The sequence below is a fragment of the Anthonomus grandis genome, chromosome 11 (genome assembly GCF_022605725.1).
Source record: "Anthonomus grandis grandis chromosome 11, icAntGran1.3, whole genome shotgun sequence".
Taxonomy (NCBI): Eukaryota; Metazoa; Arthropoda; class Insecta; order Coleoptera; family Curculionidae; genus Anthonomus; species Anthonomus grandis.
The window spans coordinates 29,348,619-29,375,911 of NC_065556.1; the positions used below are offsets into that span (position 1 = coordinate 29,348,619).

The following is a 27,293-nucleotide window of genomic DNA, read 5'->3' on the forward strand; positions in this document are numbered from 1 at the left end:
TTGTTAATTTCTCTAAGAAGCAAAAGTGAATATTTCAGGCAATTAAATTAATTTATTTTAAGTCACCGATTAATTAAAGTTCCTTATTTCAGGCAGTTTAATAATTTTTTTTTTCAGGCAACTGAAGTAATTTAATATTATTTCCAGGTATTTAAAGTCATTTTACATTTATCTGGATACTGGAAGCCATAATAAAAGTTGCTAATCAGATTTACTTGCAAAAATCGTTTGTTTACCTACTTTCATTTGGTAAAAAAGAAAGATAAAGTTGTTCTAGCATAACTTGCTATACAAGACAAAAAAAGCCCAATAAAACAGAATGTATATATAATATAATAATACAGAATTCTGAAAAATGCATAAATATAAGGACACTTTGTGGATTTTAAATGTCACACACTTTTTTCGGCAAATATACCTAACAATTTTGTTCGTACTGATAAATTTATATTTGACGATAACTCTGTTCGAGCTCAAATGTTGCTGAACTTTTACAATATGAACTAAAATAAAATCGTATAAGTACCTCTCGTAATATTTCAAGGTTTATGGCCTTAAAAATGGCCAAAGCATTCGTAAAAACTCATCATAAAATTTTTACTTTAAACTAAATAAATGCACATGAGTAAATAATAATAACTTACCTCTAAAGATAAATAAGTCTTTAAAATAAGGGATGCAATTGGTAAGAACTAAATTTTATCAAATGGTTTACGTGACTTTCTAAAGGTATACAAGTTACAATGAATGGCGGGTTTCGATCGCGAAAAGGTAAATCGTAGTAAATTTCAAATTAAAACAAACAGGCATATTTGCTAAAATTGAACTGCGGTTGGCCGCATACTTTCGCGAAAGTTGTTTCGTATTAACATAAACACACGACGTAGAAATCACTTAAAATCGAGTGTTTACTGACATTCCTTTGGGTGAGTTAAAGATGCAACAAATTATTTAGTGTGAAATTGTCAGAAAAATCAGAAAATCCACCTCTCATTTTAAACAGCAATTAAAAAAAATCGTTTCAAAATGTCGCTACTACAATGCTGATAGACATTGAAAGGAAACTGCCTGGAATGAGGAGCTATAGGAAAAATTCCAGGCAGTTGAGAATATTTTCCATAAATTCAACTGCCTGTAATCGAAAGAAAAAAGGTAGTTTTTGAGTCAAGAGATCCAGGTAATAAAAGAAAAATAGGTGCATCTGATTTTTTTTTTAATTTTTACTGCAACTACTTATGGGAAGCTAAACAAAATTCCAGGCAGTTGAAACTTTATATTTTTGATTTTATAAAAAATTCCAATGAAAGAATTTATTACAAATCTTTAAAGGTTTATAGGGAAAGGTCCAGTCTACTTAGCAAAGCAAGAATCAACTTGATAGAGCCACTAACAAGAGAGTTATTGAGAAGGTTACATGGAACAGAGGCGTACCAATGAGAAATAATTTTTTTTTACGTCGGTTAATTTTTTGTTTCTCCCCTGTAGTTAAAGTATAATATTTATTAATTTTTTTAAGTCACCGATTTATTAATTTTGTTAATTATTTTAGGCAGTTTAATCAATTTTTTGGAGGCAATTAAAGTAATTTAATATTATTTCCAGGTATTTAAAGTCATTTAAAGTATTAAAAGTATTTATTTTATTTAAACTATTTAAAGTCATTTCTGGATACTCGAAGTCATACTAAAAGTTGCTAAATCATATTCACTTGCAAAAATCGTTTATTTACTTTAATCTGGTAAAAAAGAAAGATAACAATGCTACTATACAAGACAAAAAAGTCCAATAAAACAGAATGTATACAAATTAAATAGAGGCCATAGTATGGAACCCTGAGGCACTCCATTCAGTACCTTAAGATATATTGATGCTTTTCCATTTAAAATCACTGCATGTTCTTTGTTGAACAAGTAGTTTTTTAGTATTACTGCTAAACTTCTAAAACTCCTAGTTAGACTTTTCTAATAATACAGAATTCTCTGTTATTAGAGAAATGGTGAAATATAGTTATCAAGGATGTCAAAGGCCTTGCTAAAGTCAAGAAGCACTAATGCAATAAATTATCAAAGATCACAGACGTGAAACAACAATTGCGATCGTCATGGGTCTCAGATAGGTTTCCATGACAAAAAGTGGGTCAAAAGTCCATTATCTGGCATTCTACCGCATCTCACCTCCTTAATAGGCTTTAAATAGTTTTGAAATGTCACTTTTTGTATGTAATTGATCACAGCAGTAAAGTTTTATTGTCTAGCAGTTTAAGTTTCTTCAGATTTTTTTGAATATAAATAATTTGCGCTTTTAGACACTAAAATATTTTTCCTCAAGTCATTCTAAGTAATTTTGGTCTTTTAAGGGCACCTAACTTTTTTAATTTAATTAAAAATGAAGAATTTTTAATTTTTTGGAAACATTTATTAAGGCGCTATTCTAGACAGTTCAAGGACTGTCTAGAATATAAATTTGTCTTGAATTAAGTTGTCAAGCCCTCTGTATAAACAGCACTGAAATTTAATTTTATAGAGTGTATTGGCTTTTGTGGAAATAGTAAAACCTATTTGCTATTATACTGTGACAACACCGCTATTAATCTGACAGATAGATGTTTTTCATCTCTTGTTCTCTTATGTACGTTAATAAGAATAATACTTCTTTATTTGCTCATATACATCCAACAGCTTAGCATCGTCTTAAAGTATAGACTGTCAAACGCCAATAATACAGTGCATAAAGGGAGACATTAATGTTTTACCTACATAACAGCAAACAAAAAGCTTACATTTTGTTCACAATATAAAACAAAATACAATTTTGGTTCGCATCAGAAATGCTCACTATATATGAAACATTTGTTATACAGGTATGAAAGTATAATATTCGATAAATTTTGATAGACCAATGAGTATGGACAGATCTCCAAAATCAGGTTTTTCGTTACTTGCCTAAATCCATTTAAATGTAATTGTTTTGTGGTTTCGGGTATTGCATTACGTTACACTTTTTAGACGTTCTTGTTGGTTATTATTTATATTCCGCTTTAGCATAACAATTATAATTAATACAATAGGACAACTCCAAATACATAGCACCTAGTGCTACGGATCTATTTTTTCAATATACTTTTTCTACTTAAATATTAAAATCAAAGATACTTAAACTTGAATCACTTTATTGACCTTATTATAGAGAAAATTATATTGACAAACCTTTCTGTTGAGAAACATCCTTCTCATACTGAGATTCGGTTGGGCTGGCATCGTGTATTTGTTCACCACCATCATTAATGTACATTTAAAGGAAAAAAAACCGAACCACCTCAGAATCACTAAATCACATCACATAATATGAGAAAAAAAGTCGCGACGTCCCTGTATCGAATAACGCAAAATATCCAAAAATAATCCGAAAATTCTCGAGGAGAGAGAAGAAGACTTATTCGTTCGATAAACGGTTCGATATAAAAAGCTCGAAAGCGCAGCTTAAGTTAAACTGTTGAAGCGCAGGAATACGACAGACTATTTAAGCTCCCCTCTCACTGTTCTGTGTTGTGTGTGTGTGCTTGCTTGGTGCTACTTCGAAACTTTTGGTTTTGGTTGCTTCTTTCTGAGAAATGCGAAACAAACGAGGAGGAGCAGGAGCCACTGCAGTTGTTCCTAAAACACACGTTCTAGTTCAGTTAAATCAGAATTTCAGCATCTTATCCCTGATCAGTACGCGTAATCTATGTATAAAGTGAAAATCTTCTGTAAAAGTGAAATCCCAAGTTTATTAAACTGTACTACTGATTGGTGCAGCTTTTTTGGGATTTCGCAGTAAAAAGCTCGGACACGGATTTAAATTAGTGATCGCGAGGGGGAAATTGTTTTGATGGTTAGCATGGAACAGATTTAAAAGAGGTGCGGTTGTCGTATTGAAAAAAATTACGTTCTTCTCATTAATAAAACAGATTTCATCTTTTTTACCAATAAACATGACAGGGTGAACTGTCCAGTTCTCGGCCACTTAACTGAATTTTTGACTGAGAAATAAAATTAGAAAAAGGACCAGATTTGTCATTTTTGTTTTTTTATATGAAACCTTATAGTGTTTTTAATTGTTTCTTTTGGTCTAAAAAGGATAAAACATTTCCAGTTTTTTTAAATAAATTAAAATTTAAAAAATGAGCCTTCTGCCATATCTCGACCAGGTAGAATTTTTTTATGGAAGGCCGAGGTGGCCGAAAAATACTGACTTTCGGCCAATCTAAATAAATAAAGTCCAAAAGCAATTTTTAAAATTGTTTTAATTTTAATATAAGTCGAACAAATAAAAATATATCAAAAATAGGCCCTAGGAACATATTAAAATGTTTTTGTACTTTGAACAGACCCGATTTTGGGCTGATGGCAATCACGTGGTCCCAACGGATCCGTAATTACGTATATCAATCTGGATTCAGGCTGATTCTAAATACTTCGGTAAAAAGCGCTATATTTTCTCTGGGTATATAAATAGAGTGGAGTCTTAGAGCATTGAATGCCTAGATTAAGCCTAGCTGCAAACCATAGGCGAGGTTGTTTGAGTTCACCATCTCTCAGACAATGATGTCAAATCCACTCTTCAATTTCTCTTTCAATATATAATTTTCTTAATCCACTAAATATTTTTTTAATGTGTTGTATTTTGAAACAGGTAAAAAATTTACTCTTTAAAAGTTTTTCCTGGCAATTTCTCAGAATTCAGGAAAATTGATATACTTTCCTTAGAATTTTGACAATTATTCAGAATAATTAAAAAGTTCTGTGTTTTTTTCGCAATTTTTAAAAATATATTAAGAAACTTGATAAACCTATTTGTTGCTTTCCTTAACCACTGTTAAAAAAATTCGTAAAATTGCTTTTTTTCCAAATTTTTTCATACATTTCAAACAATTTCAGAAATTTGAAAAAACATTTTTTCAATTCCTCGCAGTTGTTCGAAGAATTGGAAAAATCATTGTTTTCATGGCAATTTAGAAAAAATCGTTTGTTCTTCTTAGCAATATTTCATAAATTTTACCCGAATACGTATACCCGAAAAATGAAAAAACCCAAACTTTGAAGGTCGATATCTCGGCTTCTATTGGAGCTATCGGGAAAATTCCAACGGTTTTGTCTTAGTTATGTCCTTCCGAATCCAACGAGATCATCCGCGAGGTCATAGTTCTCATATCAGCTAAGATATCGCATGTTTAAAGACCCATTTTTGTCCTCAAAAATGAAGTCGAAAAATTTTTTTTTTTTAATTTTTTTTGGAAATTATTCAAAAACTTGCAAAATCAGAATATTTTCTTGGCAATTTTTAATAAATTTTGAACAAAAAAAAATCGTGAATTTGAAAAAAAATTGTTATTTCTCTTGGGATTCATTCATATTTATTGTTTTTATATCATTCAAAGTACTTATTACGTTATTTTTCATGTTTTTCGAGCATTTGACATCATTTATAGCTACTTTTTAAAGTCCTCTACGGCAAATAAAATCATGGTTTATTTTTTTTCAGGTCAAGTTGTCCTTGATTTCTGGGCGTGAGTTACATTCTCAGACTGAATGCACTAATGATGATGAACATTAAATTTTAAATTAAAATAACTCGCAGCCCAGCTCAATTTTTCTTTTGCAACTGAACTCTCGGCAGCATAAAGAATTTTTGTCCAAATTTCTTTACTAACCTCAAATTCGATAGCCATTCAATATAACTTACGGCACACTATAGTGGATCGACACCAGGATCGTACTATCGTGCCCTTTTGGCGGGGTAGCCAAAGACTTTATAAATTAAAGCAAGCTGGGCAAAATGCGAAAATTGGCTTATTCAAGTATAATATAGGGCTTACTGGGCGTAGATTTTTGCCCAGCGCATCGATGGACGCCCTAACGGACCTGCTGCAACTTCACTTAATTAGAGAAATGCATTCGGTGAAATTCTTGTTTAATTTACTTAACCATAAAATTGACTGGATATCCCTTTTGCAAAGGATTTGCTTTCATGTACCACGCCCAGGATCTAGACAGTGTTCAGCTTTTAACTTAGACACATCCAGATCCAACATTCTGTACCAGAGTCCTACTCACTTTATGTGTCAAAACTTGCTGAATCTTGTGCACTTATTTTGAGTCACCTGCGTATGGTCGGTGGGGGAGGCAATAGGTTATTTAGTTTTTAGTTTGAATACATTTATTTACTCATTTTTTTCTGCTCTTTTGATTTAAATTAATTTTTTATTCTTATCCTAATTTAGTGTTGATTTTTTATTATTTATTTTCTCAAACTCACTACATTTTTTATTATTTAGCAATTCTTGTATAGTTTAGTTGCACGGATCTAATACAGTTCATGCATTCGTACTTGTACATTTACATATTTAATTGATTTTCCTGTAACTGGGTATATTATGTAACCTGTTAGAAATAAAGCTTATTATTATTATTATTATTCTTCAAGACAAAGCCAGACTTGGACTACGGCGGATTGAACATAACAACCGTCAACTTGATTCGACAGGACTTCAAAGAATACAAATAATCTGTGAGAATAAAACATTGGAAGTGATGACGGATAATCTGAAGTGTGTTATACCTTATTTTTAAATTGTTCAATCCTACATCACTTCTAATTAGACAATGTAAAAATACCTGCAGCTGACAGAGCGTTACCTCTGGTACCTCTTGTTGCGAATGGCCATATTAGAATAGCCAAATAGCCAACATTAAAAGATTAATAATATTTTCATTATTTTTTTTTTGGAGAAATTGCTGAAACAAGTGTCAACTGAATTGCTTAGAAGAATCTGTGTTCAAAATTTCAAATTTCTATTTTCATTATTTTCAGAGATAATAACAATTATTGGTCCTGTAATATTTAAAAATTTGTATTTTTTTAAAGGAACAAGAATATTTTTTTTCTGAAAGTATTAAAAATAAAATAGCAAATTTATATAGAAAATATAATACTTAATAAATTTCCAGGTCAACCCCTTGGTGTAAGTCATAGAAATGATGATCTATGGCTGAACTGAGCTACGCTGATAGTCAAATCTATAAAACGTTCAATTTTATAGCGCCTTATAAGCGGTCGAATCGTGTGGCAATTTTCTGTATAAAAGTTATTAGATCTCATTCTATTGTGGTAATCAAGGTAAAACCGGCTTCTATATTAGGTTTAAACGTTTTGAAAAGTCCGACGCAATGCACGTAACGATAAAACCGTTGTTTATATATTACGAGTATGAATTATTATTATAGGAGCCGGCTATTTAACACGTATATAGGACATTTGTTTTAAATGAAAAACAACATTTTCCTAAAATATTCTTTTGTCCTTTGTGAACCGATAAAACCTATATATTTTAAAGAGTTCAATTTCATATTACGTACCTTTGTTTTTGGCTCTAAAACATTGTCCTTCTCCTTTTTTATATTCTGTTCCTGGCATACCTGCAAAACAGAAGATAAAATATTATTGATTAGATGCTTAGCCTCGGAACTGACGCGACATTTTCCCAAGATAAGTCCAATGAATCTCAACAATTTAAAATGCAAATAAAATATTAATCAACAGAAATTATGCCAAGGTTTGTTAGGATCTAATAATAATAGTAAAAATAAGAATTATGGCCTTAACAATTAAAAAAATCCCTTTAAAATTTATTGCTTTGCGCAGTAACTTTCACACGACTGTTGTGCACTATAATTTGCTCGATCATCAAAAAATCATCGATATCATGATTGTTCTGTAATAACGAATGTTTATAATTAATGTTAATTTCCATAAGCGTGTATTTGTTTATGTTAAAAAAATGGCGTATAGACGAATTGCGTGTGTGCTCCTGCGTTTCCTTTCATTTTAATTGACTTTGATAGATGGGTAACATTTTCGAGCCAATGATATGAATTTTGTTTTGAATAATATGTACATTTATGTCAAGGTACAGTGTGACGTTAATTGTTCCGGTGAATATAAGTTACCAAACAATTTCAAAAAGTTGCTGTCTTTTAATTTAATCTAAAATAGGCATTAAATAGAAACTGTTTGTAATTTATAAATAAATAAATAAATAATGGCTTTATTTCTAATAATGTACATTGGCGAAGTTAAGTAACCTACATAAGTAAAATCATTTGAGATAGCATGATAAAAAAACAAGAAAACAAACAGAGATACAGTCATAGGTCCCCTGATAAAAATTACAAAATAAGAAATACCTATAGAGGATTTAAACAATAATTAATTTTTTAAATCCTCTATAGTTTTTTCAACTTTATACTACTGACATTTCTTTTCTAAAATTAGGAATAAAATCATTGTAAATTGCTACAGCTTTATATGGCAAACTATGAGGAAAAAAGGCTAAACAATATTTAGCAACCTTTTGTACGAACCTTTTGTGCCACCAAAAGGTACGGAGTGATTTTGCCTAATCATGGAAAATAAACAATATTGCAATAACTCATAGTAACTATTATTAAAGGCTCACACTTTTTTTTCCTTTGTATTATAGTTCTGTTTACATAGAATGGCTTTAAAGTATAATATGAATTTTTAATGAAATTAGAAACATGTAACTTAAAGCTCAAGAGATTCAACCAAGCTTAGTCGAGTATCAATACATACATCCAATACATGTTTCTTTTGTTCATAGAAGTAAAACACATAACACAACACTTTTTTTGGAGAAGGTTTTGGAGTTTTAAATTATTTTGAAAGTACAAGAATTAAATTCTAGAAAGATCATTGGTTATTTCATTAGATGCCTCTAATACAGATTCAGCCTTCAAAAATGGTAAATTTTTATTAAAGTAATTAAATTTACAACTCAAACTTGCCCAAGTGATAGTGACTTATGCATTTACAATTTTTTTTAAAATACTCATTTATTTTTCTTTCTTATTCTTTACGAGTTGTTCTATTTTTTTTAAAGAAATACACCGCTTAAAGAAAATTTTCCATGTTCCCAATAGTTTTTGAAAAAACTGTTAAGAGGTTTTTTCAATTTTCTAGAAAACTGTAGGTAATAATGTTTCTATTGCTAAAAATTTTGGTTTCAATAGTTTTCCAGAAAAAAAAATTGAAAACCAAAATTATGAACATTTTTCCATGGGACCCCTTTGGATTTTTTTGAGGAAGACTGATTTTTAGGATAAAAATGTTTCCACTTAAAAATGTACCTAATTTTTCAAGAAATTCCATAATTCTTTTGCTTTTAGATTTATGAGTAAATGTAATTCTTTATGATTTGTTCCCAATAGTTATCCAAAAAAAAAGAAATAAAAACCTTAAATTATGAAAGATTTTTTTTAGAAAATTGGATATAACTGGTACTGATTTCTGGTATGTTTTTTAAAAATCTTTTATAAAACGTTTTTAAAACTTTTTGAGCGAATAATTAATTTATTATAGGATTCCAATATTTTTAAAAAAATTCCATATAACTAGTAGTTTCAGAAAAAATTAGGAAAAACTGGTTTTTCTCAAAATAGGATTTTCACCTCTTTGACTGGAAATTTGGAAATTTTCTCCTTGGCATTTTTCTCGAGAGAATTGAATTAGAATTTTCATAAAAAATCTCAAAAATCAAGTGAGTCTGCTCACTCACCTGACGATCACTTCTCAACATTAAAACCATCAATCCAATTAGTATATTCAGCACTAAGGGCTTAAGTGCCCCATATACTTTTTGATGAAAAAACAATTAAATATACTACCAAACTTTTTTTCCATTAAGCATTGGCCCTGCCAGTAACCGGATTTAGCTACCCTTGATCTTCCTTAAAAAATGAAAAAAAAATAGTTTTTTCCCTGCGACTAGAAAAATTAAGATTTTCGAAAATAATAAAAGTGTATTATAAATGTTTTATTTGGATTTTTCTAACAAATGCATTACATCTCTTCCAGAAAATCTGGTGTCTGTTCTTTCACATCATATTTTTACCAGTGAAGAAATACTGGACAAACTTAACTCATTGCATGCTAATAAAGGATCAGAACCTGGTGGAATCTCACCAGTTTTTATCAAAAACTATTCATCTGTGTTGGTTGAGCCTCTTCGGTTAATTTTTCAGAGGTCATTTGATACATCTACATTTCCCACGGATTGGAAGCTGTCAGTTCTATTGCCTATTTTTAAAAGTGGACGCAAAACTGAGCTTGGAAATTATAGGGGTGTTTCTTTGCTTTCAGTTTTCTCCAAAATATTTGAATCAATTTTGACTGATGAAATATTTAACACCTTCAAATCCTATATTTCTCCGAAACAACATGGCTTTTACAAAAGTAGATCAACGGCAACAAACCTAGCGGATTTTCAGAATTTTTTAAGTGAAAATATCGCAAAGGGCTATCAGATTGATGTTGTTTACTCCGATTTACAAAAAGCATTCGACAGTGTATGCCATGGTCTGTTGATAAAGAAACTTGAAGCATTGGGAGTACATAGATCATATCTGAAGTGAATCGATTCATATTTGAATAGTTGTACTCAACAAGTCAAGCTAAGGGGAGCAACTTCTCAGCCTCAGGGTCAATTTTATTCCTTTTATATACAAATAAAGCTGTATCTGTTTTTAAACACAGTGAATGTCTTTTAATGCTGGCGATCTAAAATTTTTTCGAACTCTCGACTGTGATGAAGACTGTTCCTTAGTGCAACTAGATTTAAATAATTTTAATCAATGGTGTGTAGAAAATTTTTTAGAACCTTAATGTTAAAAAATGTAAAGTTATGTCCTTTCACCGGAAAAAAGTTCCTTATAGTTTTACATATACATTGGACGGATGTTTGTGCTGATTTAGGCGTTATTTTTGACCAATTGACTTTTAATGCTCATGTTGATGACTCACGATGAAGGGTTTTAATGCTAGGTTTTATTGGGAGACATTGTGATCAAATCGGTGATATTAGAACCATAAAATGTTTATACAATAATTTAGTTCGTAGTGTTTTAGAATACAACTGTATTGTCTGGTCACCATTTTATAACATACATATTAATCGTATAGAAAGAGTTCAAAATAAGATTTGCTAATTTTTACTTTATAAACATAGGTTCCCTTACGAAACTATTTGTTATAACATTAGATGTCAGCTAGTTGGGCTACAAACTTTGGAAATTACAAGAAATAATGCCAGAATCTATTTTTTGTTTAAACTGCTTAACGGTAAAATAGATACATAGTTCTTATCTTTTAAATAGGATATTAGTAAAGTCCCAAATAGGCTTACACGTCAAAGGATCCTTTTCTATGAATGACCTCACCGTACCAATTATGGATTTAGAGGGGTAACAGACCAATTAATAAAATTGTATAAATATATAATAATAATAAATATAATAATAAATAATATTAATAAATATAATGCGCACTATAGTTCGTATGATCTATTTAAGGGAGAGTCTTGTAATAGTTTTAAAAATAAGGTTATAAGGGGAACAGGGAGATAAGTTAGATAATATATGTAGCTACTTTATTTTCTTGCTTTTTTGTTTGATTTGTGTATGTTGACTTATAAGCTTATTGCATAATATTTGTGGTTTTTTTTTAACATTTACCTGTTAAGGTGTTTGTAATTGAACATATAAATAATTCAAATAAATAATTTATATTAAAAATGTAATGCCAAGCAATGCAAAAACAATCGGCTACAATAATTGAATTTTATTTACTATAACAGATATTATATTTATTTTATAATATTACTAAAATTTACGCAAATTCGTAAATTTCACAGCTTAAATATGACGAGTGTAAATTCAGTAAAAACATGGGAATTTACAATTTTATATTTAGTTTTCTGTCCCTTTGGCACACCGACTTTTTCACTCTTTCGTCTGCGCATTTCATGGGCCACTTGGATACAGTTGAGTTGTAATAAATTAAACATATCAGAAACATACATCAGAATACGACAGGTCTTAAAACAGATCCCTCCAGATGTTATACAGGGTGTCCCCTATTCAAATAGTCAAAAATGCTACAGTGTATACAAGAACCCACAACCCATCTGTGACAAGAACCATAAAAAAGTAGTTTGAGACAGGACATCGATGATCCTTTGGAGGGCCTCTTTTTCAAAATGCAGGGTGTTTTCCCTTTCTATTAAAAACGATTTAAGCGATTTAAATAATTTTTTTAGGTTTTAAACCATACGTGGTGAGGAAACTTGTTGAGGAACTGCAAGTAATTTGACTTGTCCAACACTTGTACGCCACTGTTATTTGAAAAAAAAAATGTTTATCTGGGTATTTTGTTTATTTTTAACAAAACACAGCCCTTAAATTTTTGCGGACCGACGCACCGTTTTGGTGCAAAAAAATAAAATCCCTACCAAAGTTCCTTATATTATTATTTTTAGTTTTTTTTGATTTCCCGAAAATTTTAGGCAGTTTTTGATGGTGAGACACCATACCATGCCCAATTTCAAATAATGTTATCAGAGAGAACTCTAGTTTCAGCACAATGGCTGTCCAGCGCATTTCGCTTTTACTATATAAGAGCTTTTCTAGATCAGAACTACAACAACAGATGGATTGGTACAAGTGGTCCAGTCCTTTGGCCAGCAAGGTCACCTGGTCTGACACCTCTAGACTTTTTTGTCTGGAGCACCATGGAACAGCTTATTTACGCAACACCTGTAATCAACAGAGAAGACCTAGTTACAGCTAGAGTTGTGGCGACCTGCGGACTCTCTGAAAACGATTCAGGGGTCTTTGCTTGCGTAGGTCTTGGGTCAACAGGTGCAGAAAATGTGTGAAAATGTATGAAAGACTTTTATTTCTTAAGTTGTTTTTTATTTAAATTATTTATTGTTTAGTTAAATTATTTATGTTTTATTGTAATGTAAATTTTCGATGTGACAGAGAAGTTTTGAAGGATCCTTGTATGGATTTAATTTTTTTGCACGAAAACGGTGCGTTGGAGCGCAAAAATGCAAGGGATCTGTTTTATTAAAAATGAACAAAATATTTCGGATATTTTTTTTTTCAAAAAACAGTGACGTACTTTTTTTTTATAAGAAATTTAACGTATATGTGCTGCGACTCCGTCCCTCGACAGGTCAAATCATCTGCAGTTCCTCAAAGAGTTGCCTCACCACCTATCATTTAAAACCTAAAAGTTTCAGTCAAATCGCTATAAGCGTTTCTAATGCAGAGAAAAAATTCGATTTTTTTGAAAAATTTCAACATCCTATATTTTGGAAACGAGGCACTTCCGACCATCTTATCTCAAACTACTTCTTTATGGCTCCTGTATATACTTTAACATTTTTGACCATTTGAAATGGAATATCCTGTATATTTATATATATATACATATATGGTATTTGATAAAGTTTGATCTTCCAAGACCACCATTTGCCTTTTGTCGAATAAGCAGGATCTAAAAAAACATTTGAGAAACAGCCATTTTTGTTAGAAGCAAATGGTGATCTAAAGCTTTGGTAAAGTCAAGCATTACAAGTGTCATCTACTTCCATTGCAGAAATTCCCTGTAGATATGTCCTAAGTGACAGTTAATAAGACATATGTTGGTGGTTGTGCAAATATTTCCAAAACCTGAATTATTGATTCTAGCCAAAGGTGCTCAAAAGGGAAGTTTTCCATGTATTAAAAAAAATACCAAGGTCCTAGACAACATTGGAACAACAATGTGGAAATAGATTTGGGATGTAGTATTGCAACATTGACGTCGATATTGAATTATAACCGTGAGCATTTAACTTGAGGTTTAAAATTATTTTCGAAATTTCTGCAACTATGGCTAAAACTAAAAGAAAAAATTAGATGCATGCATAAACTGTTTATTAAAAAAGTTAGCATCTTCTTCTGGACAACTGCGTAACTGAAGCAAGATAGTCATTAATATATTCACAAGATATGTGACAGGCCTGAGAAGAAAATCATGACGGTGATGATGGGTCAGTCGCTCAGTCTGGTATAAGAATGACTAGTGCATGAGTCACCCCCCTGTGGTCACTGAGATTCCCATCGACGATCTTTTTTTTTTATTGTTTTCTTTTCTCAGGTAATACGCGAGCGTGCCTGAAATTTTTGACGAGTTACTCAATAAGAGATGAATGAAACATTGTCGTGCCAACTGGCCCACTTTAATTAAAGACACCACCGTTATAAAACGAATAAAAGCGTGTGTTAAGCAGAAATGGGGAAAAAAATGTTTGGCTAGGAGTCGCCAGTCGCGCCCACACCAGTCTCTTATTTTGCGAAAGAGGTGCAACAATGTTTCCGCTGCCCACGTGCCCAGACGCGATCTAACCAGATAAATAACGACTATTACATATTTATACTAAATTCATGCAAATCTTTTAATCCTGGTATGTTATTTGATTATTTGATCTCGGAAAGCCTAGATATTAAAATCGACGTTTTAGGATAATATTGTTCAACGGAAGCTGCTACAGTATTTGAACACTGAGCCAAAACAGTTTTTGGCTAACGTTTCAGGAATCACGGTTTTCTCGAATCAGAGAGGAGGAAATATGGTTTTCTTGAGATGCCTTCCAATAGTCTCTGAAATTTGTGTTGAAACAATGTTCGGAAAATATAACACAAGTTTTTTGGCACAGTTTTACTTGTTTACGGCTTCATCTATTTTTTTTCTGCCTACATCCCCAATATTCACACATATGTCTCCTAGAAATCTTGTTTGGTCATTTGTAATTGACCCTATCAAATTTTCTTGAAGAGTCGCATTGACAAATTTTTAAATTTTCTCCTGAAAAAGAAGATGATATATAAAAACCCACCTTGTTACACTGATGTAAACCCCAATACACCCCGAATTTACGTGGGATTATTAATGCTAAATATTTAATTTGTACGTCAATACGATTGTCGGTTATAACCTTAGAATATTGAAAGGCTAGCACTATGCCGTGGAACTATGGGCAGTTTGTTTGCTTGCAAATGATGCGAAATGGAAATAACAACATAATTTGTGCCGAGTCTACAGTTTATTCGAAATTTCAATCAGCTGGTTCCGTAGTGTAGCGGTTATCACGTCTGCTTTACACGCAGAAGGTCCCCGGTTCGATCCCGGGCGGAACCAACGTTTTTATTTTTTTTCTTAATTTAACATAATATTATATAATTAAGATATTTTTTTTTAATTTATTAAATTAGTTCTTTATCTAACAGTGTCGGTGTCTTTTACATTATATCTTTACCAAGTAAAATAGGTCGACAAGCAAATTAAAACACATGGTAATAATAATATTTTGAAAAAATAAGGCACTCTGTGATTTATGTAATTTTTTTATAAAATTAACGAGTCCAAGGCGGCATATTATAAATCGTCGTAGCATTTTGTTTGGCTACGAATCCAATAATTATTCACCATGTTTTATATATGTACGTTTTTCGTGTTTCTGTGTCATGATAATATACGTGAACCGGCGGCTCACATCAAAGGAAACCCTATTTGAAATAAAATGTTGTTTTTCAGTTATCTGTAACTCATAATAATTAGCCAATAAACTAATAAATAATGTATGGCTTTATCGTCTGCTATTTTTATTTTGAGCCTAATAGCCTTAATTACTACAATTAGTCAAGTAGTATATAATGTGTTTACTCTAATTTGTCTAAAGTTAATTTCAAATGTTTATCGTCACGGTTGTCCCAGATTTAGTCAAAACTGCGATTTTTATTGGAATATAAAATCAATTGCCGTAAGTAAGGAATTCCCCGCAGTGTTATATATGTAACACTTGTCACACGTATGAGTAATCTCGTATTAAAAAAAAAAATCGAAGTGCATTGTGCATACAAATAATGACAGGGAACGCCGTGCGATGAGTCACACGTAACCTTATTGTTTATAGAATGCTAATATGTCCTAGAAAAACAAATATTATCCTACGAAATGTCGTGGCATAATTGAAGATACACTGTAGTAACAAAATTTACTGATATGAAAAATAATTCCATATACATATGACAGCAATTATTTATTTAAAGTGCACATATGAACTAGCTACTACCCAAAATATTATAATATGAATGGACAAACATTTCGAAACAAGTTTCTATAAACCGTCTAAGTCTAAAAAATTTAGTGGGTCACAAAAGTGCTTTTGCGGCATTTTTAAGCCTTTCGTTTATATTATAATTTTCATTCATCCCCGATACGGTGAGAAATATTTACGCAATCAAATTTACCATTTAAGACACGCACTAATACCGCACGGTCAATTTATTTAAACAATATTTGTTAATATTGTAAAAAAATATGTAAAACATGGTATACATTTTATTATCATTGTAAGGCGGCATTATACATCCATTATTTATGCCAAATGGCTTATTTTACAACTTTGATGATGCATCAGCGCGTTATGATGCACCACCTATCTGCGTCCCATAACATTTTATTCCACTTAAAAGTGAGATGTTAGATAAGAAAAACACGGGTTATACGCTTTTGCTTGTTTTATGTTGCAAAATAAGGCAGCGTGGGGTCAACGGTATTATCATTTCGGTCGTGTATCACTCATTTTCGGTTAGTACCACAATTTTTAGCATTCGTCTTAATCTGGTGCAGATGATTTTGAGTGGATAATATTTCAATCTATTGTCTGAGACTCCGGTTTACGCATCTATAAAATACGCTGCTCTCCTAGTTTTTACCGATGTTAAGATTTCTGGCTGTTATTTAGACACGTACCAAAACACTCATTTTATAATAATTCTTCGCTTATCGTTTAACTGCGTCCATGATACAGGTCTTATGAGAGCCAAAATTTAGAACTCTTTCATTGGTTTCACAATATATCCAAGGTATTCGAAGTATATAGGTATGCGTCGATAATATTTTAGTATTAGGAAACCATCATATTAATTTACAAATTTCCGAATTGTACCTAATAACGCACACACGTTCACAAATTAATTAATTGATTTTTTCTTGATTCATAAATCAGGACCAAGGACCAAAAGCCACAGAATAATTTGGTATGTAGAATAAACAATTTTTATTTGAATACCTGATCAGGCAATTTAAAAAAACACCGCCAAAGCTGTTGTACGAGTACAGTATCTTTGAAATCCATGTTATTTTTACGTTGAAAAAAGTCAAATGAAAAGAAGAAATATATAATAAACCAGTTAGGCAGAACAGAGAAAAACTACTTTAATTAATAGCACACCAATAAAACATAGCAACTCGAAAATTTTGTTGTGTGGGGATGTAGCTCAGTGGTAGAGCGTTCGCTTTGCATGTGAAAGGCCCCGGGTTCGATCCCCGGCATCTCCTCCAAACTTTTTGATATTTTGTTTTAAAAAAAATTAATATACAAAATAGAAAAGAAATAAATATTTATTTCATTAAATTCAAACTTTAAAACAGAAATCTGCTTTATCTAACTAAATAACGTACAAAAGACCACAAAACATAACATGAATATACTACAAATTTTTGTACAATAAAGTGAAAATTCTACGTAATACGAATATAGTCTTAAAAAATTCAAATAAATTAATTTTTTTAACGTTTTGACATTATTTAATAAAAAAAGTGCATATAATGCTCTCTCCAGCAAATGTGATTGTGATTAAATTCTTACGAAAAAAATGGCATGGATTTGAATTCAAATGGCAACTGATTGTGTATAGCATAAAGCCAACTTCAACTGAAACTGTTGAAATATATAGACTTTGATAAAACTTTTAACTAACTATGACCGTGGGATTGGAAGATGTCAATTCTTCATACTAATTCCTAATAGGGTAGTAATCAGATAGTGGAAGCCTTCTTGTAATTGCCGATTTTTATTCGTAATTAACCAGGATGGATCCTATGTCACACGTGTCAATCACACTTAAAAACAATTTTTAAATTTAATAAAATAATGGTGTGGCCGCCAACGCTATGCTACATCCTCGTCTGAATTGACGGACTTCCTGACCGGGCGCATCAGCCGCATCATTTCGCCTAATCCAGGATTTTCCTCATTATATTATACGCTCGCAGATGTGGTTCAACTTCGCTTTTATTTATTTGCCGTAATTTTACTGTCGTCTTTAATAAATCTTAATCTTAAAGCAGGATCTCTCGATATAAACTAGAATAAATGAACGCGGTACAGGAAGTGCGTTGATTAGCGCAAAAAGTTGTTCGTCAGCATTAGGGACTTTCCGATATCATTTATTTCAAGATAAAGGAATATGTTTTTTTTTTTAATTTAATATATGTAAGAACCTTGGCTTACTTTAGCCATATGGTAAGAATCCCCTGGGGAAACATTCACAATTTTGATTGAATAGTTTTAATGCCTGCAATTACCAAAGAAACTGAACTAACCAGATTAGAATAAAATTGTTATTAATGATAAATACCATCAATTTTCTAAATAACAGTTAATTAACGTGTGCTGTATGTGTCGATAATTTCGTTTGATTGTTTATTAGTTGCTAACGTATGCCATGGGTTTGCTGTAATAATAGTTGATGTTTTATGGTAGAAAATTACAGGTAATGTAATAAAATGTAATTTTAATGCAGGCATAGATTATATGGTGTTAAAAATACGTGCATCATAGGAGGTTTTCACCACATGTTAGTCGAATCCTTGTCATTTCCGGAAAATAAATTCATAAAAGGTTAATAACTAAGACACTGAAATTCAGAGAATTAAATTCATCACTCGGGTGACTCCCGACGACCAGCGCAGACAAATTTTTATGTAATAATCTCTCGTTCTACTCGAATAGTGAGTGAGTCAGCGTCCGATAATTTACTAGAAAATGCAGATTGCATCTCACTTTATTGGTTAATTCATTCAGAGAACGGAACCTCGTCGTTTTTTATTGTATATACGAGAATGGACGCAGTGCAGCAGAGTGAATGAATAATAATGGGACACGCAACAGGTTCTTTTTTTAGGTCCGTGACAAATGTACCATTTAAGAATGAACTGAGAAGATTATTATTAATGTTTTTCATTTGTTGGTTCTATTGGTGCTTATCGAATTCATTCACTAAATGGAAATTATTTCCCATTCAATCCCTATAGTGGCATCAAAATATTAAAAATCGAATATTTGACAAGTATATAATATAACTCGCGCCCCTTTTTTTAAGATTAACTAAATATTTAAGGTGTATTTAAAGGGCGTTACCTTCAAATATTCTGGAGCTATTTGAATTTAATAATACTTACATGAAAATTTTTTTTGAAACAGAAATTATATTTGCAAATAGAATGCCTCAAATTTAAAAATGTATACCAAAAATTTGTATTTTGTTCGAAAACACCCTGCAAATACACAGGTTACTAGTAAAAAAAATATAGGACAGCTCTTAGAAAAGTTAATGTTAAAGAATTGTTTAATCAAATGCTATAAAATAAAGTGTGTACTCCAACTTAAGCATTATGTCAAAAAACTGTTAAAAAAATGTGTAAAACTGAATAAATATTAAAATACATAGTGAAAAAACTCGATTTCGAAAAAAATTTTGGTGAAAAAATTCGATACGGGGGGTATACCCGAAAAATGAAAAATCCCAAACTTTGGAGGTAGATATCTCGGCTTCTATAGCCACTATCTACAAAATTCCAACGGTTTTGTCTTAGTTTCGTCATTCAGAATCCAACGAGACTATTTGCGAGGTCGTAGCTCTTATATTAGCTAAGATATCGCATTTTTGGAGCCCATTTTTGGCCTCAAAAACGAGGTTGAAAAGTGAATTTTTCCGAATTTTCAAAGTGCTCTCATTCAGTTAGATCTGCTCGAATCCCGTTATAACCCGGTGTTTTCGTAATGAGGGTGATGAGAGGAAGCCGCTGGTATGGTTAGTTCGATTTCGAAAGAAATAAATTTTTGGTGAAAAAATTCGATACGGGGGGGTATACCCGAAAAATGAAAAATCCCAAACTTTGAAGGTTGATATCTCGGCTTCTATAGCCACTATTGCGAAAATTCCAACGGTTTTCTCTTAGTTTCGTCATTCTAAATCCAACGAGACCATTTGCAAGGTAGTAGCTCTTATATTAGCTGAGATATCGCATTTTTGGAGCCCATTTTTGGCCTCAAAAACGAGGTCGAAAAGTGACTTTTTCCGAATTTTCAAAGTGCTCTCATTCAGTTAGTTCTGCTCGAATCCCGTTATAACCCAGTGTTTTCGTAATCTAGGGGGCCTAAAGAAGATGCTGGTATAGTTAGTTTGATTTCGAAAAAAATGAATTTTTGGTGAAAAAATTCGATACGGGGGGGTATACCCGAAAAATGAAAAGTCCCAAACTTTGGAGGTCGATATCTCGGCTTCTATAGCCACTATCGCGAAAATTCCAACGGTTTTCTCTTAGTTTCGTCATTCTGAATCCAACGAGACCATTTGCAAGGTCGTAGCTCTTATATTAGCTGAGATATCGCATTTTTGGAGCCCATTTTTGGCCTCAAAAACAAGGTCGAAAAGTGACTTTTTCCGAATTTTTAAAGTGCTCTCATTCAGTTAGTTCTGCTCGAATCCCGTTATAACCCAGTGTTTTCGTAATGAGGGTGATGAGAGGAAGCCGCTGGTATGGTTAGTTCGATTTCGAAAAAAATGAATTTTTGGTGAAAAAATTCGATACGGGGGGGTATACCCGAAAAATGAAAAATCCCAAACTTTGGAGGTCGATATCTCGGCTTCTATAGCGACTATCTGGAAAATTCCAACGGTTTTGTCTTAGTTTTGTCATTCTAAATCCAACGAGACCATTTGCGAGGTCGTAGCTCTTATATTAGCTGAGATATCGCATTTTTGGAGCCCATTTTTGGCCTCAAAAACGAGGTCGAAAAGTGACTTTTTCCGAATTTTTAAAGTGCTCTCATTCAGTTAGTTCTGCTCGAATCCCGTTATAACCCAGTGTTTTCGTAATGAGGGTGATGAGAGGAAGCCGCTGGTATGGTTAGTTCGATTTCGAAAAAAATGAATTTTTGGTGAAAAAATTCGATACGGGGGGGTATACCCGAAAAATGAAAAATCCCAAACTTTGGAGGTCGATATCTCGGCTTCTATAGCGACTATCCGGAAAATTCCAACGGTTTTGTCTTAGTTTTGTCATTCTAAATCCAACGAGACCATTTGCGAGGTCGTAGCTCTTATATTAGCTGAGATATCGCATTTTTGGAGCCCATTTTTGGCCTCAAAAACGAGGTCGAAAAGTGACTTTTTCCGAATTTTTAAAGTGCTCTCATTCAGTTAGTTCTGCTCGAATCCCGTTATAACCCAGTGTTTTCGTAATGAGGGTGATGAGAGGAAGCCGCTGGTATGGTTAGTTCGATTTCGAAAAAAATGAATTTTTGGTGAAAAAATTCGATACGGGGGGGTATACCCGAAAAATGAAAAATCCCAAACTTTGGAGGTCGATATCTCGGCTTCTATAGCGACTATCCGGAAAATTCCAACGGTTTTGTCTTAGTTTTGTCATTCTAAATCCAACGAGACCATTTCGAGGTCGTAGCTCTTATATTAGCTGAGATATCGCATTTTTGGAGCCCATTTTTGGCCTCAAAAACGAGGTCGAAAAGTGACTTTTTCCGAATTTTTAAAGTGCTCTCATTCAGTTAGTTCTGCTCGAATCCCGTTATAACCCAGTGTTTTCGTAATGAGGGTGATGAGAGGAAGCCGCTGGTATGGTTAGTTCGATTTCGAAAAAAATGAATTTTTGGTGAAAAAATTCGATACGGGGGGGTATACCCGAAAAATGAAAAATCCCAAACTTTGGAGGTCGATATCTCGGCTTCTATAGCGACTATCCGGAAAATTCCAACGGTTTTGTCTTAGTTTTGTCATTCTAAATCCAACGAGACCATTTCGAGGTCGTAGCTCTTATATTAGCTGAGATATCGCATTTTTGGAGCCCATTTTTGGCCTCAAAAACGAGGTCGAAAAGTGACTTTTTCCGAATTTTTAAAGTGCTCTCATTCAGTTAGTTCTGCTCGAATCCCGTTATAACCCAGTGTTTTCGTAATGAGGGTGATAAGAGGAAGCCGCTGGTATGGTTAGTTCGATTTCGAAAAAAATTAATTTTTGGTGAAAAAATTCGATACGGGGGGGTATACCCGAAAAATGAAAAATCCCAAACTTTGGAGGTCGATATCTCGGCTTCTATAGCCACTATCGCGAAAATTCCAACGGTTTTCTCTTAGTTTCGTCATTCTGAATCCAACGAGACCATTTGCAAGGTCGTAGCTCTTATATTAGCTGAGATATCGCATTTTTGGAGCCCATTTTTGGCCTCAAAAACGAGGTCGAAAAGTGACTTTTTCCGAATTTTCAAAGTGCTCTCATTCAGTTAGTTCTGCTCGAATCCCGTTATAACCCAGTGTTTTCGTAATGAGGGTGATGAGAGGAAGCCGCTGGTATGGTTAGTTCGATTTCGACAAAAATGAATTTTTGGTGAAAAAATTCGATACGGGGGGGTATACCCGAAAAATGAAAAATCCCAAACTTTGGAGGTCGATATCTCGGCTTCTATAGCCACTATCGCGAAAATTCCAACGGTTTTCTCTTAGTTTCGTCATTCTGAATCCAACGAGACCATTTGCAAGGTCGTAGCTCTTATATTAGCTGAGATATCGCATTTTTAGAGCCCATTTTTGGCCTCAAAAACGAGGTCGAAAAGTGACTTTTTCCGAATTTTCAAAGTGCTCTCATTCAGTTAGTTCTGCTCGAATCCCGTTATAACCCAGTGTTTTCGTAATGAGGGTGATGAGAGGAAGCCGCTGGTATGGTTAGTTCGATTTCGAAAAAAATGAATTTTTGGTGAAAAAATTCGATACGGGGGGGTATACCCGAAAAATGAAAAATCCCAAACTTTGGAGGTCGATATCTCGGCTTCTATAGCGACTATCCGGAAAATTCCAACGGTTTTGTCTTAGTTTTGTCATTCTAAATCCAACGAGACCATTTGCGAGGTCGTAGCTCTTATATTAGCTGAGATATCGCATTTTTGGAGCCCATTTTTGGCCTCAAAAACGAGGTCGAAAAGTGACTTTTTCCGAATTTTTAAAGTGCTCTCATTCAGTTAGTTCTGCTCGAATCCCGTTATAACCCAGTGTTTTCGTAATGAGGGTGATGAGAGGAAGCCGCTGGTATGGTTAGTTCGATTTCGAAAAAAATGAATTTTTGGTGAAAAAATTCGATACGGGGGGGTATACCCGAAAAATGAAAAATCCCAAACTTTGGAGGTCGATATCTCGGCTTCTATAGCGACTATCCGGAAAATTCCAACGGTTTTGTCTTAGTTTTGTCATTCTAAATCCAACGAGACCATTTGCGAGGTCGTAGCTCTTATATTAGCTGAGATATCGCATTTTTGGAGCCCATTTTTGGCCTCAAAAACGAGGTCGAAAAGTGACTTTTTCCGAATTTTTAAAGTGCTCTCATTCAGTTAGTTCTGCTCGAATCCCGTTATAACCCAGTGTTTTCGTAATGAGGGTGATGAGAGGAAGCCGCTGGTATGGTTAGTTCGATTTCGAAAAAAATGAATTTTTGGTGAAAAAATTCGATACGGGGGGGTATACCCGAAAAATGAAAAATCCCAAACTTTGGAGGTCGATATCTCGGCTTCTATAGCGACTATCCGGAAAATTCCAACGGTTTTGTCTTAGTTTTGTCATTCTAAATCCAACGAGACCATTTCGAGGTCGTAGCTCTTATATTAGCTGAGATATCGCATTTTTGGAGCCCATTTTTGGCCTCAAAAACGAGGTCGAAAAGTGACTTTTTCCGAATTTTTAAAGTGCTCTCATTCAGTTAGTTCTGCTCGAATCCCGTTATAACCCAGTGTTTTCGTAATGAGGGTGATGAGAGGAAGCCGCTGGTATGGTTAGTTCGATTTCGAAAAAAATGAATTTTTGGTGAAAAAATTCGATACGGGGGGGTATACCCGAAAAATGAAAAATCCCAAACTTTGGAGGTCGATATCTCGGCTTCTATAGCGACTATCCGGAAAATTCCAACGGTTTTGTCTTAGTTTTGTCATTCTAAATCCAACGAGACCATTTCGAGGTCGTAGCTCTTATATTAGCTGAGATATCGCATTTTTGGAGCCCATTTTTGGCCTCAAAAACGAGGTCGAAAAGTGACTTTTTCCGAATTTTTAAAGTGCTCTCATTCAGTTAGTTCTGCTCGAATCCCGTTATAACCCAGTGTTTTCGTAATGAGGGTGATAAGAGGAAGCCGCTGGTATGGTTAGTTCGATTTCGAAAAAAAATAATTTTTGGTGAAAAAATTCGATACGGGGGGGTATACCCGAAAAATGAAAAATCCCAAACTTTGGAGGTCGATATCTCGGCTTCTATAGCCACTATCGCGAAAATTCCAACGGTTTTCTCTTAGTTTCGTCATTCTGAATCCAACGAGACCATTTGCAAGGTCGTAGCTCTTATATTAGCTGAGATATCGCATTTTTGGAGCCCATTTTTGGCCTCAAAAACGAGGTCGAAAAGTGACTTTTTCCGAATTTTCAAAGTGCTCTCATTCAGTTAGTTCTGCTCGAATCCCGTTATAACCCAGTGTTTTCGTAATGAGGGTGATGAGAGGAAGCCGCTGGTATGGTTAGTTCGATTTCGACAAAAATGAATTTTTGGTGAAAAAATTCGATACGGGGGGGTATACCCGAAAAATGAAAAATCCCAAACTTTGGAGGTCGATATCTCGGCTTCTATAGCCACTATCGCGAAAATTCCAACGGTTTTCTCTTAGTTTCGTCATTCTGAATCCAACGAGACCATTTGCAAGGTCGTAGCTCTTATATTAGCTGAGATATCGCATTTTTAGAGCCCATTTTTGGCCTCAAAAACGAGGTCGAAAAGTGACTTTTTCCGAATTTTCAAAGTGCTCTCATTCAGTTAGTTCTGCTCGAATCCCGTTATAACCCAGTGTTTTCGTAATGAGGGTGATGAGAGGAAGCCGCTGGTATGGTTAGTTCGATTTCGAAAAAAATGAATTTTTGGTGAAAAAATTCGATACGGGGGGGTATACCCGAAAAATGAAAAATCCCAAACTTTGGAGGTCGATATCTCGGCTTCTATAGCGACTATCCGGAAAATTCCAACGGTTTTGTCTTAGTTTTGTCATTCTAAATCCAACGAGACCATTTGCGAGGTCGTAGCTCTTATATTAGCTGAGATATCGCATTTTTGGAGCCCATTTTTGGCCTCAAAAACGAGGTCGAAAAGTGACTTTTTCCGAATTTTCAAAGTGCTCTCATTTAGCTAGTTCTGCTCGAATCTAAGTAGAAAGTATTGAATATATTTCTTTACAACGTTGTTCGGGGGAGCCATTCAATTATTAAAAATAACAGCAAAAAGGAAAAAAAAATAGAAAAATAAATTATACAAAAAAATTGTAACAAGGATTAAAAAAGCGTACTGCCCCGGGTGAGGATCGAACTCACGACCTTAAGATTATGAGACTTACGCGCTGCCTACTGCGCTACCGAGGCACCTATAGACAATTTAGATAATATTAAACACACTGTAACTGTAAGATACAACCATTCATTAACTAAATTATATTCATATTATCGATTTTAATAAAAAATCAAACAATTGGATTACATACCTTTAACCGAGGAATAAATTCTCGATGTTTTCTTTTTAACCGCAGTGGGGCACTAATCAGTGAACTCATTTTATAGTAATGCCAAGTTTTTTACTGAAACTGTACAGGTAATAACACGCAAAAGAAATCAACATTGAAATAGAAAATAATAATTATTATTAGGTAGCAGGTAGTATCTACCAAGTTTATTTTGCAATTAGGTAGATGGAGAAGTTCATCGCTCCAAGGCTTTCTCGTTCCAATTTTATCTATGTGGGTGTTTGACGTTCATAAGTCGTATAGTGTGTTGCATATCGTTAATCATCAAGCCATTTAATAATATAAAATACTGTTAAACGGACATTGAATATATTAATATATAAAAGCAATATTTTAGGCTAGGCTTAGCAATAATTTAAAAAATTATAATTTTTTTCAAAGGACAACAATTCATGGTAATTATAACTTGAACAATTTGCTCATAATTATTAAAAGTGATTCAAAATGTTTAGTAAGAAAAAACAGTAGGGTACACTTAAAACTTTAATTCACGAAGCTTGACTAAAAATAAAAATAGCCAAATAATAATAGAAATGAGTCATGAAGGATGGGTGTAGATGCTGGTTCTTTAATATATTATTCTCTTATATCTATGCGAAATAAACTAACTATTTTTTTCTTCATTTAGCTATAGTGTATATGAATAATTAACGAAATAATGTTTCAAACAGTGACAAGTTTCTCTAAATGGCGATACGTTATATTAATGGCACTTAATCAGTTTCATGGTGATCCGATAAATGCACATTTGTTACAAGAAATTGTTTAACTTGTTTGTTAAAGCAGTTAAAATGCGTCAAATTTTCTTTTGACAATTTTCCAACCGCTCTCATTTCTGTTGGCTCATAACTGTTTTCGTGAAATAATTAGGATTAAAATATGACGTAGATATTCGATTAAAAGGAACCATTTTGTTTAATTAAAAAAAAAAATTACTGGATTGGAAAAATGAAAAATTCCAATCTTTGACATTTATTGCGACTCAAAAAAAAATTATTATGAAGGTCATATACAAAAAATACTTTTTTTAGTTTTTTCTGTGTGAAATTTTTATGGTGCATTTGTATTGTCTATTAACACGCATATTTTTTGTTTACATATGTGTATTGAATATTAATTATTTTTGTAAATTATGACATCTTTGACACATGTCATTAAAAAAATTATTAGGTCCGTTTAGAATAACTTACCGTTAAAGCGAGTTTTTTATTTTTAGGAGAGGCGAAACATTGTTGGACATTACCCATTACACTAAACATACCCACACATAACACACAAGAGATAAACAAATTTTTATGTTATGCGGCTTTTATTAAAACCGCTAGGCTAGAGAAATACTACTACTACAACGATGGATGATGGGACGGCATCGCATTCCCCCAAAATTTTCGGTTAAATTTGGGTGCTTGGAGCGCGGCGCTATTTCAAATTATCGCGTATTGTGGAATATTTATATATAATTAAAAACGCGTGTTTATTTTTTGCGATGACCGATGTGTGTGTCTCGCGCAAGCATTTTCTTTCTTTACACTGATCAAACCTGATCAGGCGGTTAAAAAATTGAACGGACCAGTCACCGCCGCCATCGAGATGATTCGATCTGCGATTTTTCAGATTCGAGAAGTGGCAAAAACTTACCCAGGTAGCACCGCTTGTCCCATGGACATC

General features: G+C 33.1%; 1 protein-coding gene, 1 long non-coding RNA gene and 3 other non-coding genes across 11 annotated transcripts in view; 3 read left to right on the forward strand and 2 right to left on the reverse strand.

Moving 5' to 3' along the window:
* LOC126742228 (NAD(+) hydrolase sarm1) overlaps positions 1-27,012 on the reverse strand; it is a 98,174-nt gene extending 71,162 nt beyond the window's left edge. For 2 of the 6 annotated variants that reach the window (XM_050448851.1, XM_050448850.1), the window contains exons 1-2: positions 26,816-27,012; positions 7,395-7,454 (exon numbers count right to left, since the gene is read on the reverse strand). In XM_050448851.1, coding sequence (XP_050304808.1) covers positions 7,395-7,454; positions 26,816-26,884 — 129 coding nt within the window. In that variant the 5' untranslated portion in view covers positions 26,885-27,012. Of the gene's footprint in view, positions 1-3,206; positions 3,482-7,394; positions 7,455-25,586; positions 25,676-26,815 lie in introns of those variants that run through there. The other 4 variants (XM_050448843.1, XM_050448841.1, XM_050448842.1 and 1 more) reach the window with 4 other exon arrangements.
* Trnav-uac (transfer RNA valine (anticodon UAC)) lies at positions 15,009-15,081 on the forward strand. The gene has a single exon. It is a non-coding gene; the product is annotated as a tRNA-Val (tRNA).
* On the forward strand, positions 17,215-17,286 carry Trnaa-ugc (transfer RNA alanine (anticodon UGC)). Its single transcript has one exon. It is a non-coding gene; the product is annotated as a tRNA-Ala (tRNA).
* The window catches only part of LOC126742237 (uncharacterized), a 263,438-nt gene continuing 256,223 nt past the window's right edge, over positions 20,079-27,293 (forward strand). The window contains exons 1-2 of one of the 2 annotated variants that reach the window (XR_007662509.1): positions 20,079-20,438; positions 22,633-22,840. This is a non-coding gene — a long non-coding RNA (uncharacterized LOC126742237). Of the gene's footprint in view, positions 20,439-22,632; positions 22,841-24,826; positions 25,035-27,293 lie in introns of both variants that reach the window. The other variant, XR_007662510.1, reaches the window with a different exon arrangement.
* Trnam-cau (transfer RNA methionine (anticodon CAU)) lies at positions 25,395-25,467 on the reverse strand. The gene has a single exon. It is a non-coding gene; the product is annotated as a tRNA-Met (tRNA).